Here is a 19,722-nt window from a genome sequence, read left to right as displayed (position 1 = left end):
ATGTGGTTGTGGATGCACTTAGCCGCAAATCACATTGTCATCGCTTATCAGTAGAAGTTTTCAACAACACTCTCTACTGGGAAATGAGAAAGCTTAATCTAGAGATCGTTCCTCAAGGCAGTCTGAATCATATAGCAGTTGAGCCTATACTCCAAGAGGATCCTAAGGGAATTCTACGATTTAATGGACGTATGGTTGTACCCAAAAACCCTCAGCTTCGCAAATAGATAATGGATGAAGCACATTTGTCTAAATTTACTATGCACCCTGGCAGTACGAAGATGTACCAGGATTTGAAACGGAATTTCTAGTGGACCCGTATGAGAAGAGAAATAGCAAAGTATGTCTCTGAATGTGATATTTGCCAGAGAGTTAAGGCCAGTCACTTAAGGATTTCTGGTACGTTGCAGCCTCTACCTATTCCTTCTTGGAAATGGGAAGATATCAGTATGGATTTTATCGTAGGTTTACCCAATACTTCCCAGAGGCATGATTCCATTTGGGTGATTGTGGATAGATTAACCAAGACCGCTCATTTCCTTCCAGTGCATACCACTTACAATTTTAAGAAGTATGCTGAAATATATCTAGACCAAATCGTTCATCTCCATGGGATACCTAAAATGATCATCTCTGATCGTGGAGCACAGTTTGTTGCTCATTTCTAGGAGCAACATCAACAAACTCTTGGAACCAAGTTAATCCGAAGTTTCGCATATCATCCGCAGACAGATGGGCAAACAGAGAGGATAAACCAAATCCTAGAAGATATGCTTCGAGCCTGTGTAATCCAGTACGACAAGCATTGGGACAAATGCTTAGCTCTGGCAGAATTTTCTTACAATAACAGTTATCAGTCGAGTCTTAAAATGGCTCCTTTTGAAGCATTATATGGTCGCCAATCCAAAACTCCTTTAAATTGGTCTCAGACGAGTGAACGCGAAATCTTTGGGCCTGATCTTGTCACCGAGGCTGAAGAAAAGGTAAAAATCATTCGAAACAATTTAAAAGTAGCTCAATCAAGACAAAAGAGCTACGCAGACAAAAGGAGGAAACCAATACAGTTTGAAGTAGGTGATTTTGTATACCTACAAGTATCTCCTACTCGAGGTGTTCAATGATTTGGTATCAAAGGCAAACACGCTCCTCGCTACGTTGGTCCTTTTGAAATCCTTGAAATTTGTGGACCCGTAGCCTATCAACTTCAACTTCCTCCTTAGCTAGCAGCCATTCATAACGTCTTCCATGTATCTCAGCTGAAGAAGTGTATCAGTATTCCTACTGAAATCATTGATACACAAACCATCGACATCGAACCCGATCTTTCGTATAAGGAGCATCCAATCAGAATCTTAGATACCAAGGAAAGAAGTACCAGAAGAGCGACAATCAAGATGTTCAAGATCCAGTGGAATCATCATACCGAAGAAGAAGCTACCTGGAAACCGAAGACTATCTTCAAAAGAATTTCCCGGACTTTCTCAAGATTTCGTAGGTATCTATCATCTCATTATATCATTCTTGTAATCTCAGGATGAGATTCATTTTAGGGGGGAAAGGTTGTGACACCCTAGGTGTTAAATATAGCAAGCCAATATGAAGAATGTTTTGTATGTTTTGAATGGTGTGAAAATTGAGTAAAGTTATGAAAATAAGGGTATTTATGTAATTTTATAAAAGTACAAGTCCTTTTATGCAAGTAGTTGAATTACAAAAGTTACTTTCAAAGTTACTAAGGGCTAAAGTGTAAGAATGCAAGTAATCATGACATTGCAGGAAAACTTGCAATTAGGTCCAAAATTATAAGAAATTTACGTTAATAAGGACAAAAATTTAGTAAGTTTGATTTGAGTGCAAAGTTGTAAAATAAAGATTTGTACTTTAGGTTTTTGAACTTGAACCCAAAAGCAATGTTGTAGGGTTTGAAAAATGCTACAACTTCTATTTTGATCATTTTCTCATTAGGCTTTTGGATCAGTGGAAAATTTTAGTTTACTGTGAGGTCCCTGGATTTTTCTATTTTTGCAAACGAGTCCCTCGGACCCCCTCCCCTCTTCTTCTTCCTCTGGCGCCCCTCTGCTCTCTGCTCTGCTTCCCTGCCGCCGGTTGTCAGCGCCGCTCACCGTCGCTCCAGCTCCTCCCCGGCGCCACCTCCTGCTCGGGCAAACTCCACGCGTCGGTCTCCCCCTTCCTCGGTCCTGCTTCCCTCCCCTACTGGCCTTTCCCGCGCGCGCCACGCCAACCCGAGCGCCGCCTGGCCACCACCTCGCCGCCGCCGTGTCCCATGCCCGCGTTTGCTCTTCTTCCTTCCCTCTTCTGTCCAGTAGCACCAGCAGACCGCACTCAATCCATTTTCCTCTCTTTCCCTTGCCGCGCGCACCCCAAGCCCTAAACACCACCGCCGCCTCCTTCTTCCACTTCGGCGACCCCCTATTCACCGTGGGCCGCCAGCGTCCGCCTCCCATTGCCCACTACAGCCCCCTGGGGAGCTTTCTCTCACCTCATTCACACTCTCAGGCCACTCCTCGTGGCTGTATTTCCACCAGAACCACCTCGTCGTCGTTCCCCTCCTCTCCGGTGAGCTCCTGTCGCTGTCGAACCCCTCCCTCCGCTCCTTCTCCATTCAATTTAACTGCACCAATAGCTTCCTCTCCTCTTGTTGCAGCTTCTGGACCGAAGCATTGCCCCACTTCCTCGCCGGAACCCTCTCGCCGACAAGCTCCTCTCCGCCGCCGCCTCGGCCACCGTGGGAACCCCATCTCCGGTCATCCCCTCCCCTTCCCAAGACCCCCAGAAGGTGCGCCTTGAGCTCCTGATGCTCGCTGACCACTCCTTCTCCACCCCCCGCCACCCCCCTCACCGGAATTTGGTCGGCGATGTCCCTGCCCTTCTTCCCCGACGAGCCAAGGGCTTATTTGAAATGATTTGAAAAGTTCCAAGGGTCTTCCTGCTAGCTTTGAACAATAGACTCTAGCCCCACTAGGTAATCTGGGGCTTTAAAGGGCGACCCGCTTAACTTTACTGAAATAGATTACAGAGCCCCCCCCCTCCCCCAATTCAAAAGCTGTAAACTTCAAAAATGTGCAGAAAATTATAGAAAATTCAGAAAAATGTCAAACTAGTTGGGTTTGAATCCTTGTGTTAAATTCTACAAATTTTGTATTGTGATCATGAGATGAATATGTGTGTTTTGTACTGCAATTTAATTAGTAGATAATGGGTACTTTAATTAGAGCTTTTGATCCATAGCAGTGCTGAGGCTCAAATTTGAAACATGAGATGTATGTGCCATAAGTAGAACTGTATAAAATTTGGAAGCTCAGAACAGCCCTCTAGCTATGATGATTAAATAACTTTTCTTGATGTTGATACAAGTTTCATAATTTAATTCCAGATACATCTCTTCATGTTTATGGCTGAAAATTTTACTTTAGCTTTGTTTCAGCATGCATAATCCAAGATAAAAGTTTAAGAGTCAGAATCCTAGTGTAACTTTAGTAATGAATTTAAGCTTAGATTCAAAGGAAATTCATGAACAATAGCTCTAGTGCATGAAAAATTATGAAAATATTTTGAGGTGTTACTCTTGAGTAGTGTGACATGTCCACAAATTTTGAACCTATGATCAGGTGTAGAACAACCAGAATAAATTGAACTTGGTATGATAATGCTATATTCCAAACTTAGGGTTCATTTAATTAGTCAAAGTAAGTCCATAATTAAATAATAACCTAGGGTTATTAAAGATAATTAGCTAGTCAAATAAATAAAGTTGTTAAATGTAATTAGTTTAATTGTTTAAGATAACCAAACATGCTATCTAATACAGTTAGTTTAAATGTTTAGGGTAAACAACTATGTTACTTAATGTAACTAGGTAATTTAGTTTATACTCGATAAATGACTGCCCAGTAGAAGAGTGAATGATATGTTGGATGAGTGAGCTATGTTTTCGTTGGATTGCAACTTTATTGTGAAATAGAATAAAAGTCTATGCATCTTCTAAACTGCATCGTTTACATCACATGTAGACTCAACGCTTCTCGCCGACATAGATTATCAGATCCTCCCGGAGCCTGAAGTGGAAATTTCTGAAGTCCCCGAGAACGTCATCGGAGATTTAACTGAAGCCCCAAACCCGAGTTCGGAAGAATTTATTAACGTCTCTAACCCCAGCCCCGCCAGTGAAGGCAAGTCCCGGTCATAAACCCACTACATTATAACACTACAATTCATATATATATCTACTTATATTTACTTGTGCATTTAAGTTCCTAGGAGTTATAATGAAACCCTAGTTGCACATTGTTAGGTACCTATTTATTGAATAGAATCTGAGTCCGACTAGTGCTATGCTAGTAGGACCGGTAGAAGTCGAGTGATTTCCTATCACTCGCGTTATATAGGAATTGGTTGCTTACAATCCTGCAATCACTATAAGGATGACGGATGGGGTTACGTGCAGTATCATGGAAAGGAATAATACCCCGTCTGTGTTGATGAATTTGGTTAAGGTCGTAGTGAGTGGTAGTGGCGGTTAAGCATTTGAAAGTACTAGCCACATGCCGTGAAATATGGTAAGCGGTAAGCCTAGTAACCAATCGGCCCGGAAAGTGGACTTGTCCCCCACCACTCGACTTTTATTGTTTATTTACACACACCGACGTGTGGGAGTACATTCTGCAGAGCAGATGGGAATACGATCATACAGTCACGCTGTAGACGTATGTCCTGCACATTGGATGTGCGTATGGTCCTGCAGTCGCTTGTGGTGGCATTGTTCCACGACCCGGAATGAAAGGCAAACGGTTGCTTCGGAACAACCTGTCGGTGTTCCAAGCGTGTGAGTTAGGTTTACCTAGCGAGGGTTGAAATTCGATTCAGAATCATCCGTTTTCTCATGGAGATTGAGACTGCTTAATACTTCTGCCACATAGAGTAATAAGAACCACTTATTGATGATGAAAGATGGTGTTTGATGAGAGAGTTCTACCATGTTTGAGTAGCTATAGTTGCTTACTTAGAATGAATAATCAATTAGAACCTGAAAGCTAAAATTTGGAATTAAGGATCTACTCTTTGTTGCTTTTCAGCTGAAATTAAACCCAGAACCATTATAAACCTTCATAAGTCTAGTTACATGGCTAAGTGTACCATGAGACGGGTAAGCCTTGCTGAGTATTAGAGTACTCAGCCTTGCAATATGACTTTATTTCAGGTAATGTTTCTGAAGACCCTATTCTTACCATGCCATGGCCCTATGCTCTTCCTGATGGTTGGTCTGTGGAATGGGACCCGTCCCCGGCCAACGCTGATCATACCGAGTGATGTCATGCCAGGGCTTAGCATGAAGTCCGTACTGGCAACATGTATAGTTGTCGTATTTTAAATTCCGCTGCCGTGAACTTGAAACTTTAAAAATGGTTTGTAATAATTTCTATCAGTTTGGAACTTATGCTACTTTTGGAAATTCTTGTAATATAAATGCTTGTGATGTAAAATATGATGGCGATTGTATCTCTAGACTCGCCTTCGTGCGAGGTACCTTGTTTGATCCTGCTTTCGGTGGTTTATTGGGACGTTACCCGATAGGCGAAGGGGTTACACCGTTTGAAGTACGATTGGAGCCCTTGAGAGAGGACTTGCGTACTTGAGCCGGTGTAATTCAGGTTGGTTCTACCACAGGGATGACATGTTCTACAGGACTTTGGAAGGGCTGTTGCTTAAATGCCTGGGGCCGGTTGAGTCCAATTAGCTCTTACATAAAGTCCATGAAGGAACCTGCGGGACTCATCAATCGGCTCACAAAATGAAGTGGCTGATTAGGCGGTCAGGGTACTACTGGCCCACCATGCTTGAGGATTGTTTTAAATATTATAAAGGATGCCAAGCATGTCAGAGGTTTGGGAAGATTCGGATGGTACCAGTGTCAGTGATGAACCCCATTATTAAACCATGGCCATTCAGAGGCTGGGACATGGACATGATCGGCAAAATTAATCCTCCATCCAGCAAAGGCCACCAGTTCATTTTGGCCATCACGGATTACTTCACCAAGTGGGTAGAAACAATTCTTATGAAATCGGTGGCATCCAGAGACGTTATTCAGTTTGTCAAGGAACATGTTGTTCATAGATTCGGGATCCCTCAGACCATTACAACAGATGGAGGCTCGGTCTTTATTTCAGAGGAATTTAAGAAGTTTGCCGCCGACATGGGCATCAAGTTGATCAGGTTGTCTCCATATTATGCCCAGGCAAATGGACAAGCTGAAGCATCCAATCAGAGCCTCATCAAGTTGATTAAGAGGAAGATTAATGAGTACCCTAGACGTTGGCATGAGGTCTTATCAGAGGCATTGTGGGCATACCATATATCTTGTCATGGGGCGACGAAAACTTCCCCTTATCACTTAGTCTATGGGCAGGAGGCTGTGTTACCATGGGAAATTACGGCCGGGTCGAGGCGCGTAGAGTTCCACAATGATTTAACAGCTGAAGAATATGCTACTCTGATGAATGACAATGTTGAGGACCTCACGGAGCTTAGGCTTTGGTCACTTGAGAAGATCAAGGAAAATAAGGCCAAAGTAGCCCGCGTGTATAATAAGAAGGTCAAGCCGAAGGAATTCCAAGTAGGAGATCTGGTTTGGGAAGCAGTACTACCATTCGGAACTAAGGACGCAGCATATGGCAAGTGGTCCCCAAACTGGCATGGGTCGTATAGGGTTGACCAAGTTCTACCTGGGAATGCATATATGCTTGAAGAATTGGATGGTGTCAAGTTCCCGGTGGCAGTCAACGGTCAACATCTCAAGAGCTACTTCCCAGGCATATGGGCCGATGAGCAGTGAAGCCGATGTCGTGCATCAGGCTATAAGCCGATGTGACCGATGGGCCTGAATAAGGTAGCGCCGGAGTTGTGCGGAAGGGTGCAAACCAACAGAGATCGATGGCCCGGGTCTGTGATACCGGTGACGTGTGGCAGAATAAGAATGAAGAAAGGAGGCTGATGTGTACAGTTGGCCCACACGTTAAAGAAAAGCATTTCGTAAGTTGTCAAAATAGCCGATGTGAGACCATCGACTCTAGAGTTTTTTGAAGTAATCAACATAATGGTATCGCCGAATAGCCGATGTGTGACCATCGACTTTAGAGTTAAAATGTACGCACACAAAGTTTATCCGTTAAAGAAACAGGCTTTCTGAATAAACTCATCAATGGCAGCAATGGCATCGAGACGGACACGATCAACTTCAGCGATCACTGCTTCGTCCTCCTCGTCCACTCCCGGTAGCACCTGTTTGCTTAGAGCACTCAGCTCGGCCAGATCTACCTTCAGTTCAGCAGTCAGGGCTTCTACCTCCCATTTGGAGCTTGCAATAAGGTCTTTTTCTTCTTGGATGTGCTGCTTGGTGGCCCGGACTTTGGCCTCAAGATCCTCTAGATCCTTCTCCAGAAGAAGAAGCCATTGGGCGAAAATAGATGTATCAGCCTTGGCGTCCAGAGCAGCTTTCTTCTTGTTGACCGACTGACATCGCTCGGCAATATTGGTTCTCAAGGGGGATTGAGAGCGACAGGTCTCAATCCTATGGTGAGCATCTGCTACTTTTACCCGAAAGGAAGGGAGGTGCCTGGCCGGCAAGAGCTTAACTTGAAGACCCACGGGGAGCTGGGAGTTGACCTCATTGAGGATCTGCTTTACCGCGCTGGAATCCTGAACCAGAGCGTCGATCAAGCCTGATAGAAGATCCTTCATACAGAGAAGCTGACTGGCGATGCTAGTCGAGTCCGGTTGAGGATCATCGGCTTCTAGTATGGCCGACCCGATGGATGCGGGATCAAACGCAAGCAATTCTGAGAGGTAAAGGCTCCAAAAGGAGGCATGTGAGTAGAGCAGCACAGAAAGGAACGAAAATGACCTGGGAGTAAAGCATACCTATCCTGGGAGGGAAGTAGCGACAGCCGATGAAGAAGTGATCGGCTCCTGAAGGTGCGTCCCTTCTGAAGGAGGAACATTGACAGCGGGAGAAGCGAAGGTCGGCTCTCGGGGGGTCACCTTTTTAGAAGGAGGAGTGGCAGCCGACGAAGCAGCAGTCGGCTCTGGCAGGCGCATCCCTTCTGAAGGAAGATTGGCAGTCGCCAAAGCGACAGCTGGCCTCTCCAAAGAAGAATCAACAACCGACGCGGTTACAATCTGTTCTGGCAGACCTTGTGGGATGACTGGTGTATCAATCAGCATCGAAGGGCCTTCCAGAGCTGTTGAGACAGGATCATGAAGAGTAATTAGAGCATTGACAGGTGCTTCCATATCCTCTAGAACCTCTGAAGCTGAATCTTTTTGGCACGGGGGTTCCTCCCCACTGGAAATGTCCACAACGACGGGCTGCAAAGAAAGCAAGTGTGATTGAGAAGAATGTACATAAATAGAGGGGCAACTACTAAAAAGGGGATCCAAACCTGGCTAACGACCGGAGTTTCTTGACTAGGGGAAGACGGCCCAACTTCTTTTCGGATTTTCCTGACAAGCACCTTCCTCGTCTTAGCACGAGCCCGGGTGGCAACAATGTTAGAAGATCGTCTTCACTTGGGGGTCAACTTTGTGGTGCTAGGCTGGATCTACATGATACTTTTTGATGGAGGAGGTGTGTTTTTACCAAAGAGAACCACAGGGGCAATTAGCGACAACTGGAAGACAGATCCATCATCATTCTTGGTTCTGGGCCATCCTCCTGCTGCAGAAAGAGTAAATAGAATTAGAAAGATTCAGTAAGGTTAAAAGAAGAAATGATAGGCAAACGGCAATACCTCTCCTTCAGGTATTTCATATTCAGCGTGAATCTGTTGCAGCATCGGCCCCAAGGCTCTTCGGAAAACATGAGTCTTCCACATCAACCACCAGTCCTCGAAGTCGACAGCCGAAGAAATAAAGGCAAGGTCAACAGGAATCGGGATGAGAAGGTCCGAAAACAAACTGTAGCATCTTTGGGTGGTGACGGCGTTAGGAAGGTCTACCCTATTTGATGTCAAATGATGAAGGAAGAAATGTGGAGGCACTTGCCCAAGACCAAACTGCTGGGCTTCTACGACCGGCTGGTAAAATTCATATCCTGGTTTGATGATCCAGTTGGAAGTGCTCATTGTCACACCCGATTTATAAGAACATAAATCGAGCAATCATATATGCGCCAGGATCAAGTCACGCATATATACAACAGATTATCAAGATATCACAACACATGTCACGAATAAAAGCGTATAAATTAATATATGAATATATTTATTACAACTGAATCAAGAATCAGTTCAAGGAATGCGGAAGCGTAAAATGAATACATGAAGAACTGGGCGCCACAGGGACGTCGACTGGGAGACAAACGCCTAGAGGTCGTCGAAGCTGCTGATGTAGTCCTCCACGTTGCCGGGCACTGAGCAGCAGTCGAAGATATCCGAAATAGAACAGAAGAGTAGAGAGGCAAGTGTGAGTACAAACTCGTACTCAACAAGTATAACACAAACTATGAGGCTCTAGGCTAGCTGACTCAACTGCATTAGCTTTTAATCTTGGTAAATTTTATTTAAGCTAATTACTACAAGTGGATGAGTTACCATAACCCAAATTGCATAAGAAATTAATCAGTATTAATTAAGAACTACTGGGAACCATCCAAACCAAAACCACCCGGGGAATCTCCCTCGTCAAAGGTTGATAACCCCACTAATCAAAAGGAGGATCTGGGCCGCTCATGACTGTGAGCACAGCTGATATATCAGTTTTACACTCTCGAGAGGTTGCACAACTTTACCCACAAGTCGTGAGCTACGCTAGTTGTTCATCACACTTCCTTAGGTGAGATGGCTAGCAAGCACACTACGAGACCGTTACAAAGGATCACGTTGGTAAGGTGTAACCGCTAAGGATTCTGGATCAGCGACGATGGGGCCCACCTCCGGGGGTACAAGACACACAGCACAGACCAAGCCGGAGGAGCAGGGACCATTGAAGCCTACCACCCCTCTTGCCCACGCAGGTAAGTTACTCCTGAACCAAAATGACCTAATTAGTAAGTCAAGACCGTCCCATTCCAGTCTTGTGGTTGCGCGGTTGTCCCAGGTTGTCGCTCTATGAACTGGTCCTTATGGAGAGTGGCCAACCAAGCACTAAGCACCGTGCTAGCCCCCTAAACCAAGTTTCTACAAAAACATATTTTTAAGGACGCACAAACCACTCAAGCACACAGCACAGAGGGTCGGCTCCAGAATTAAGTTGCGTAAGACCATTAATCCAATTAATTAAAAAGGACCAAGATTTGTTATAGCGCAGCAACCTAGCACAACTAACCAAAATGCAACCCAAAGGATATATGTAAAGGATATAAAGGTGGCTAGGAAGTCCTTATAGGTATACAGTATTAAAATGCAGTATGAAATTGTATTTAAAAGTGATAGGAGGTTCATGTTATACTTGCCTTCCTCGTACTCTCCCGGCTGCTGCTCGAACTGCTCGGAAGATGGCTGCTCCTGGTACTGGTCCAAAGGCTCCGCGTCTACTCACGATCATCAAGCATAGCCCACACATACACACATGCACAACAATAGCAAATTATAAGAAAACAGTACAACATTACATAGAAACAGCATACAAAACTAGCCTAGAACTAATCTACGCGTTACAACGATCGCGTGGATATAAAGAACGCTTAAAACGGAGCTAAAACGCGAAAACTGCGCTTAAAACAGGATCCAGGGGCTTATTTGTAAGAAAACTGGAGATCCTAAGGGGTTCTGCGCAAAAACCGAGGACTTAAACGTAATTAAACCCTAGACTCAGGGGCTAGCTCATGAAAACATGAGGCTTGGAACGCGGGTTCAAAAACCAGGGAGTTCGGGGGGTCAGACGTGAAGGAAAGGGCCTGCCTGTAAATATTTTTGGGCTAGGTTTGGACGGCGGGTTGATTTCCCATAAACCCGAGGGCTCTTTAGCAAGATTGCCAGCCGAACCGGTACGCTTCAGTCTGGGCGCTCAGATCCCGATCCTACGGCTCACATCAAAGGGGGGAGAAAAGGGGATCCCGGGGGTGGCGATTGCTCGCCGGCGTTGCGTTCCCGTGACGGGGCTCACCGGACTTGGTCAAATCCGGTCGTCCGGGGGTCGAATTGACCCAGGCTCGGGTCTAGGATGGACTACACGACACGCGTAACCCTCACGGGGCATCAGCTGGGCTTGGCGGCTCTCTGGACGGCGGGAACGGTGGCGGCGGCGGGTCGGTGCGGCAGAGGCGACCGGCGATGCGCGTTCTGAGCTTGAAAACGGTCTACAATCTACCAAAATCAGCGCAAGAGAAGGGGGAGGTGCCGTAGTGCTCACCGAGAGCTCAAATCGGGCTGGAGTGCGACGGCGCGGAGGCCTCGACGGAGTCTGGCGGGGGAGGAAGACCGGCGCCCGCGGAGAGCGAACCTCGGCTGCGCTGCGGGGCTCCTGGCACCTCGGCCAGCGGCGCACGCAGACAAGGAAGGTGGTGCCGGGGCTAACAGGCCCGAAGAGGCGGCGGCAAGGGCGAATTGCGGCGGCGGCTTGGGGCGGCTACGACGGCGGCGGTCCAAATCCGAACGGCTACAGGCGGTGCGGCTCGGTTGCGCTGAGGGGGTGTCTTGGCGGCGGCTTAGGGCGACCGAGAGCGCAGCTACAGATAAGAAGGAGAGGGCCGGCAACCTCGGCGTGCGGGTCAACCGAGCAACCGAGCGGCCACCTTTCACGGGCCGTTGCGGCGTCGTCCAAATCCGTGCGCGGGCGCCCTTCTAGAAGCTCCTAGGCGCGGACGGGATCAAGGTGCGGCTCGGGGGGAGGGCCCAGGAGCGCGGCGGGGCGGGGCCACGGCCAGAGACGGCGGCAGAGCCTGCGGGGAGAAACAGGGGAGGCCGCGAGGGGGAAGAAGAAGCGCCTGACCAGTGGGACCGGTCTGGCAGCGGAAGAGGAAAGGAGGAGCGGGGGAAAAGCGAGCGCACGTGGCGGCTGCGCGCGTGAGAGGGAGGAGTGCTGGCTCGGGCTGGGAGGAAAGGGAATGGGCCGGCTTGGCCCATGCGGGGGAAGGAGAGGAGCTCGGAAGGGAAAGGAGAGAAGAGAAGAGGGCCCGAGGGAAAAATGGGCCTGGGGGAGAGAGGGAGAGGGGAAACTGGGTCGGGCTGGCTGTTGGATTGGGCTGCCTACCTTTGTTCTTTTTTTTTCCTTTCCTTCTTTTGTTTTTCTAACTCATTAATTCAAACAATTCTAATTGAATTCAAATGCGATTTGAATTCAAACCTATACACTCAACACAAATAAAACAATGCTGCGGCATGAATGCACAAACACTTTAATCCTATGATAAATTTTATTTTCTTACGTTATAAATTACTTTAAATGCGAGGTAAATTAGAAAAAAATGCTGGAAAATTTATTTAAGCCCAACATAAATTTGTTAAAATTAAGAAAAATTACCTTAGGGTGTTACACTCATGCCGACTGAGAGGAGGCAAGGACGAATCATGATGGAGTACAGATGCCTGGTGTCGATATCATGGGTGAAGTCAGCTAATCGGAACGTGGCTGGGTTCTCAAAGATTTCAGAATCAGCATACGGGAGGAAGATTGGGTTGTTCAGGCCTTTGTAGAAAATCCTGAACCATCATGAGGCGTCTGAAGGATTTAACTTCCCACCAGGGAGACTATATAAGGCCTATCCAAACATGGTGCATCGGATTTGTCTGCCACTCTGGTCTGGAAAAGAGTTGTTTGCCAGAGAGGGGAAATTTGGGATGAAATCTTGGAAGTAAAGGTGAGCCCATAGTTGGATGAACCACCAGGGACCACCAGTCCTAAGTTTTTTCTGCGAAAGAAGACTCAAGGACATCAGATGAAGGTGTCTGTAGATTTCTTCAAGAAATAATTTACCAAGGCCAATAGTGTGACCTTTGGCCAGCTCATACACCAGAGGAAGATGGTTCTTGGTTGGAGCAAGTGAAGGGCCACAGAAGAGAAAGTGTTCTAGCCATAGATTCAGTAAGGCTATGTGTTCTTTCTCTGTCATAGGTCCTTTTGTTTTCATATGTTGGTTCAGATATGCGCTCCAGTTTGTGCACTCTGCTTTGGAAGACAGTTTGAAGGGGACTACAGAAAGCATATAAGCAGAGAGACAAGATGATGAGATATCCAAGCCGGTAATCATCATAACATCTAAAAGAGTTGGAGTCATTGGACCGTGTCCAAAGAGGAAACAATTCAAGGCATCAGACCAAAAATAGCCGATGATCTTCAGAAGGTTCTCATCCTTTTCAAGAGGGGAAAGACATAGAGACAGGGCATCGGCTATCCCTATGGATTCCCATAAAGGTTGGTAGGTGTTCGCCACTCTATTATACCAAACTACCTAGCCCTCTGTAGGATTTGGCCAAGCGCGAAGGCTATCGGACCAAGAGTCTAGATCTATGTCTTGACTCACGAAGGGGATTCGATTAGCCTCACAAGAAATTAGATCTATGGGCTTCTCGTAAGAACGAGGCCCAAGATAGAAAAAATTGGGGGAAGAAGGATGCGGTAAGAGGATATCGAAAGCCTGAAAAGACCCACGAAAGACAAAGTAGTCGAAGAAGGAGTCATTTAACAACGCAATCAATCTTGTAATTACTGCATTAAATTAACAGAGGTCGGAGTTTTACCTTCAGACCGAAGACATTCGCGTCAGTACTCGAAGACTCCACCATCAGGAACCTGGATGAAGTCGAGAACTTGGGGAATAGATCTAGGGTTAGCGGTGCAGGATTGAGCGCGTATTCTGAGGCTCAGAGGAGAATTTCGTGGCTAGGGTTTATGAGCAAAAGGCATTTTTGGAAGGAAACCCGGATTTTTGGAATTTTCAGAGATCTATCTTGGAGAAGGATTTGGGTTTGGGTGGAGAATGGAATGAATTAAAGAACCGGTTCGAGTCCGGATCGGCATGTTCTAAGGAAAGGAACCGATGCATTGCCATCGGCTCCTAACGGATCATTTTGTTTAAAGAAACCATAAGATGGAAAAGGGGATTTTATTTACAATGAGGAAATAAGTACAAAAGGGGAGCCGATTCATCGGTTTAGTGCTATGGTCTACCACCAATAGACGCTAGAGGTCTTGGGGCGTTTGGTCGGCGGGGTCGTGCTAGCATCACTGTCGTCGCCGCTACTGTTGCCATTGCTATCATCATCTTCGCTGCTGCTGCTGGTGAAGTTGCCTTCATCCTCGGCGTCCTTGTCGTACTCAGCGGCATCTTCTGATGATTCGCCAAGAAGGAAGTTACCTGTTACTGAGTCTTCTTCAGTTGAGGAGGAATCGGCTTTTTCTTCCGAGGAGGAGAGCTCTTCTTCCCAGGATGAGTAATCTTCATCGTCCTCTTCCAACTCGGCTCCAAGAAGAAGTGTGAGATCTTCATCATCAGTTAGGGATTCATCATCTTCTGACTGGGATTGGAAGTCCCACTCCTCTGCATCCCAATGCAGGGGGGCAAGAATCTCGTAGGCAGCTATCGGATCATATTGGGCTCTCGGGAGGATTCAGATTCAAAGGAAATAATAGAAGAGGCAAAGGAAGAAGAGGAGGCCATTGTGAGAGGAAGAAAGAGTGGTTTCGATGTGTTTGTCAGTGGCTGAAGAAAGAAGATGATTAAGAAAGTTGCCGGGGGGTAAGCTTTTAAAGGCAGAAGCGGAAGGTGAAGTGAATCGGCACCATAACGGTTCATAAGGAGCCTGATGTAGAGCGGTCATATCCCCTGGAAGTTGAAGAGGCACGTCTATACGGAATTCAGAAGTCGAAGAGTCGAGGCGATTAAAAAGGAGATGGTTTTAGAATTATCATTGCCGAAACCAGGGGGGCATGTGTTATTGCCATAATTTAGACAGGCCAAAAGTGGGCCGTGGAGCAAGATGGATTTGGAGGATAATTATAATGGGCTTGCGAATCGGACCCTGTGCAGATGTTTTGGGCCCAGGGAGGCCGTGTATCTAGGTAGGTATGCTTAAACAGTTTAGATAGAGATAGTTAAGATTCGTGTCGTGTTTGGTTAGGGTTGGTTAAGAAAGGAAAGTCTATGGACTATAAATATGTATCATGGGTAAACAATAAGAAGGAATCATTCATCAACAACTCTTGGCGCATCGCCTCCCCTGTTCTAGGGTTTCCCGGGTAAGTGCCGTGCAGCCCCGGTCACGTTCTGCGTGATCGGGGCAGCATTGTCCTTACTTATTTACATTTGTGTTTCTCATTCTAAAGCATTGTTGATGGCAAGTAGCACTAGTTATCTCAACAGGTGTAGAACAACGATTAGTCTTTTCTAGGTTTTAATTATGTTCTGTTTGTTATCTATAAGCGTTTAGCTGTTATGAGAGCAGCATCTTTCTCTGTTCTTATTTAGTAGATCCAATCTATTATGGTTAGTCTTTGATCATCAGAGATTTAGTTTAATATCTGCGTAATTAGGCCCTACAAACGGGTTGAAAGTTCCGGCAGTATGATTGGTATCTTGTAATAACTTGGAGAGGGATTGTTCCGGGAATCGGCTTTCAGGTTGGTTGTTAGGCCTCTGTTTAGGTTGTTGCATTGCTACCCTTTTGTATTTGTTAGGCTCAATTACGTGTAGGATGTTCCGATTACGCAGTGAGAGCTTTAACCGTCGTAGATTGGATTAGCTTAATGTTTATAGAGTGAAGTTTGTACTGTTATCGGATATATTTGTCTTATTCATAGATCCGATCCGGTATTGAACACAATCGGCTCTTTACAGCCGATACCGGGAAGCATCCGATGAGCCGATTATGGCTCGGACTAATGTTTACATGTGTCTGTGCATGCAGGAAACTAATACATAACACCTTCCTTATCAGGTACAGGTTCAGGTGGCACGCCTAGCGACTTCAAGCCAGGGCGTGTGCCGGATCTCGGGCCGTTTACCGCGGGACCGGGGCCCACTAGCAGTCCCGGGAGCCTCCCGGCTCCTAGTGTTGCGTGTCGCTGCTCGCCGGTGGGTTTTGATTGGCAACACAAGGGTAAGATGAAGCTGATGGTAAACCTGTCTCTGGATACCACTTGATCTAGACTAGGGTTCCCAATCTTCCGAAAGGTTCTGATAGCTCTCGATTTGGTGGAGTCGCTACACAATTCGATCCGGCTTCTGAACAACATGTTCCGAATCCCGCAATTGTAGCACAACGTCTTCTCTGGTTATCAACCGGTGGTGCTCAGTGTAACATTCCTATAATTAGAATTTAGACACTAGGTATTAGTGTGTGGTATGTATATTAGGATTGGTACAAAGCACTAGGGGTGTATTTGTAAAGTATGAATTTTATAAGTTCTTGTGTGCAATTGTGTGAAAATATTCTTAAATGTCAAATTCAATGGACTATAGCAAAGAAAAGTATGAATATGAAGTAAAAATCTAAGAGAAATAGACTTTATATAAAACTAAGGTTTTATGTGTAATTAAAACAAATATAAGAGTTACATATGAAATGGTTGGAATATAAAAGTCAAATTCAAATTTACTTAAGGGTTAATGTGTAAAAAATACAAGTAATCATGACAAGTCAGAAAATTTGTAAACATGCCCAAAGTTTGATCAAAATTAGGTGGGTAAAGACAAATTAATTTAAATTCCATCTTATTTCAAAATGTAATTCAAATAGCTGTAAACTTTGAGTTTCTGAACCCAAGCCCTAAAGCAAAGTTGTAGAGTTTGAAAAACTCTACAACTTTCATGTTGAACACTTTTTCATTTGACCTTTGTAGCAGTGGGGAAAATTTAGTTTGCAGATGGGTCCCTGAACTCTTTGGAAATTACGAACAGGTCCCCCTGACACCTCCCTGCTTCGTCTTCCTCTGGCACGCGCTGCTTCCCTCTCTGCGCCGCTCCTGCCACCGCCGCTCGCCGCCGATGCCGCGTCCCGGGCTCCACCTCCAGCTGCTACACCGTCCACGCGTCATCTCCCCTCGATCCCGGCCTCTCTCCTCTCCCTTCCTGGCCTCACGCGCGCGCGCCACGACACCCCGAGCCATCTCCGGCCGCCACCTCCTCGCCGTCGTGGACAGCTCACTACAGCGCCTTAACCTCCTTCCTCTTGCGCGCAGCAGCACCACTTCAACACCTACGTGCCATTCTGTTACTCCCCGCGCCCATTTCCCAGCATCCGAGCCGCATTTTCCTCGCCATCGTCTTCCTCCGCTCCGACCGCGCACGGCACGCTCGTGGGCAGTCCTCACCAGCTCACCCCCGCCCCAATCAACACCTGCACAAGCTTCCCCGTGACTTGCTCGTGCTCGACAACCCACTGTTCTTCCCCAATTTCCACTGAAGCTTTGTCCCCGACGAAGCGCCGCCGCCGCCACTTTCAGTCTCACCGTGGACAGCCCGCTCGGAGCCTCTCCAAGCCACCACGATACCCTAGCCAGCACCACATCATCGTCCTGAAGCTGTCCGACCCATTCATTGGCTCTCTAGTCCACCACAGTGCCTCCCCGACGCTCGCCGGCGTTCTTCCTCGCCGCCGCCGCATCGGTCTCCGTCGATTACCCTTGATCCAGTGTCCATTCTTCCAATTGATTGTGTCTACATGTTCCCAGTGACTCACTGGCTCTCGTGCGCAGGATCTTGGCCAACGTTCACTGCCGGAACATCGTCGTCGCCGTCAACCCCTCCGCCGCCGCCTCGGGTCCCCGTCGAACTCGACCGTTCCGGCCATCCCCGTCCACGACAAGTAGTGCAACTAGACCACAGTAAGACCCTGAGCCTTTCCCTGCCCTTGGACCTCACCGCCGGTGATCACCGTCGCCGGAACACGACCGCCCCCGCTTTGCTCTGTTCGGGTTCACGGCCAAGGACCTCGGGTTAGAAGGAAAAGAAACCCTGGGGGTTAAGTGCATAGCCTAAGACTCAGTTGAATAGTAACCAGGGACCTCCTTATGTAAATATTGCTGCCAACTTAGAATTACTATATCTCTTCGAGAAAAAATCATAAAATTGTAAACTAAATTTTGTTGGGATCTTTAGATAAAGATCTACAACTTTACTTAAAGGGTCAACTTCAGTTTCTGAAAGTTTGATGATCTAATTTAAATATCAACTTTAGTTGCTTGTAGGCTTAAGAAATGCATAGTAATTCATAGAAAAATGATAAAATAGTAAAACCAATTCTGTTAATTTTCTTTTAACCTGTAGAATTGAAGAAAAATAATTATCTTTGCACTTTAGTATTGTTTCCTTAATGTACAAGTTTTATTAGAAATAATGTGTAGTTTCTTTTATATAATTACTAATTATACTTGTAAATGTTCAAAAATCATGAAAAGTATATGAGGGTTCTGTTTTGTAATATTATAACATGTTATTAAGTTTTTAACTAAGAATTAGGTGTTAAATAATTTGGATATAATATAATTGATCCATAATGTAATAATAATACAAAGATCATGTGAATAATTAGTATAGTCAATGAATAAAGTTTTTAAGAACCACCCCACCTATTGTTCCATGCCCCTAGTTAGGTAATTAGTATAGCTAACCCTGTTGTTTAATGGGTTTAGATAAAACATATAATACCCGATAAATGACTGCCCAGTACAGGGTAATTAAGTTGATTATCGAAATATAATATCCTATACATTGAATTGCAACTTTATCGTGAATTGAAATACAAATGTATGCATCCATTAAACTTCATCTTGCATATCATGTAGACTCGACCACTCTCGCTGACGGGGATTATCAGCTGATCCCGGAACAAGAAGAAGTTTATTCTGAAGACCCCGGGCATCTAGTCGCGGATTTCTCTGAAGCCCCGAACCAAGGTTCGGAAGAAAATAATTTGACTAACCCCAACCCTACCAGCGAAGGCAAGCCCCGGACATAACCCCTACTTTATTACACTGCAACCTATATTATTATTTATGTATACCTTTATGCATTAGGTTCTTAGGAGTTGTTTGGGAACCTTAGTTGCATAATTCCAGGAACCTATGTATTGAATACTGGAACTTGGGTACGAATAGCTGCTCTGCCTATAGGACCGGTAGAAGTCGAGTGATTTCCTGTCACTCGCGCGATATAGGAATTGTGATGTTTACATTCTTGTTATCACTATAAGGATGACGGACGGGAGTTTTATGAGGTATCATGGTCAAGATGATACCCCGTCTGTTTTGATGAATTTGGTAAGGTCGCAGTGTGTGGTAGCGGTGGTTAAGCGTTTGAAAGTACTAGCCACATGCCGTGAAATATGGTAAGCGGTAAGCCTAGTAACCGATCGGCCCGAGGAGTGGACATACCTCCCACCACATGTATTTGATTCTTTTGGTTACTTAGTTCGACGTGTAGGCATGCGTGTTGCTAGGCAACCAGGAGTACGGGTTTTGTAGTCGCGCTACAGACGTACGTCCTGCACTTTGGATGTGCGTATGACCTGCAGTCGCTTGTGGTAGCCCTGATCCACGAGTCGGAATGAAAGGTAAACGGTTGCTTCGGAACGACCCTGTGGTGTTCCAAGCGTGTGAGTTAGGTTTACCTTGCAAGGGTTGAATCTCGATTCAGAATCGTCCGCCTCTCACGATGTATGAGACTGCTTATTCCCTTTACCACATAGAGTAACAAGAGTAATTATGTGATTATCAAAGATGATGTTTGAGTAAAGATTCTACCATGTTTGAATAAGTTATAGGTGCTTA

At 45.9% G+C, this 19,722-nt stretch overlaps 1 protein-coding gene across 1 annotated transcript; it reads right to left on the bottom strand.

Annotated features, from left to right (window-relative positions):
• Positions 1 to 14,120: 14,120 nt before the first annotated feature.
• LOC112878620 (nucleolar transcription factor 1-B-like) lies at positions 14,121 to 14,494 on the bottom strand (the record flags this gene model as incomplete). The annotated part of the gene is made up of 1 exon (XM_025942863.1): positions 14,121 to 14,494. A coding segment is annotated over one exon (374 nt), but the record flags the coding sequence as incomplete, so codon positions are not given.
• Between the last annotated feature and the right edge of the window lie 5,228 nt (positions 14,495 to 19,722).

The sequence above is a fragment of the Panicum hallii genome, unplaced genomic scaffold (assembly GCF_002211085.1).
Source record: "Panicum hallii strain FIL2 unplaced genomic scaffold, PHallii_v3.1 scaffold_93, whole genome shotgun sequence".
Lineage (NCBI taxonomy): Eukaryota > Viridiplantae > Streptophyta > Magnoliopsida > Poales > Poaceae > Panicum > Panicum hallii.
Note: the sequence above shows the minus strand (reverse complement) of the source record. Positions and strands in the feature narration are given on the sequence as shown.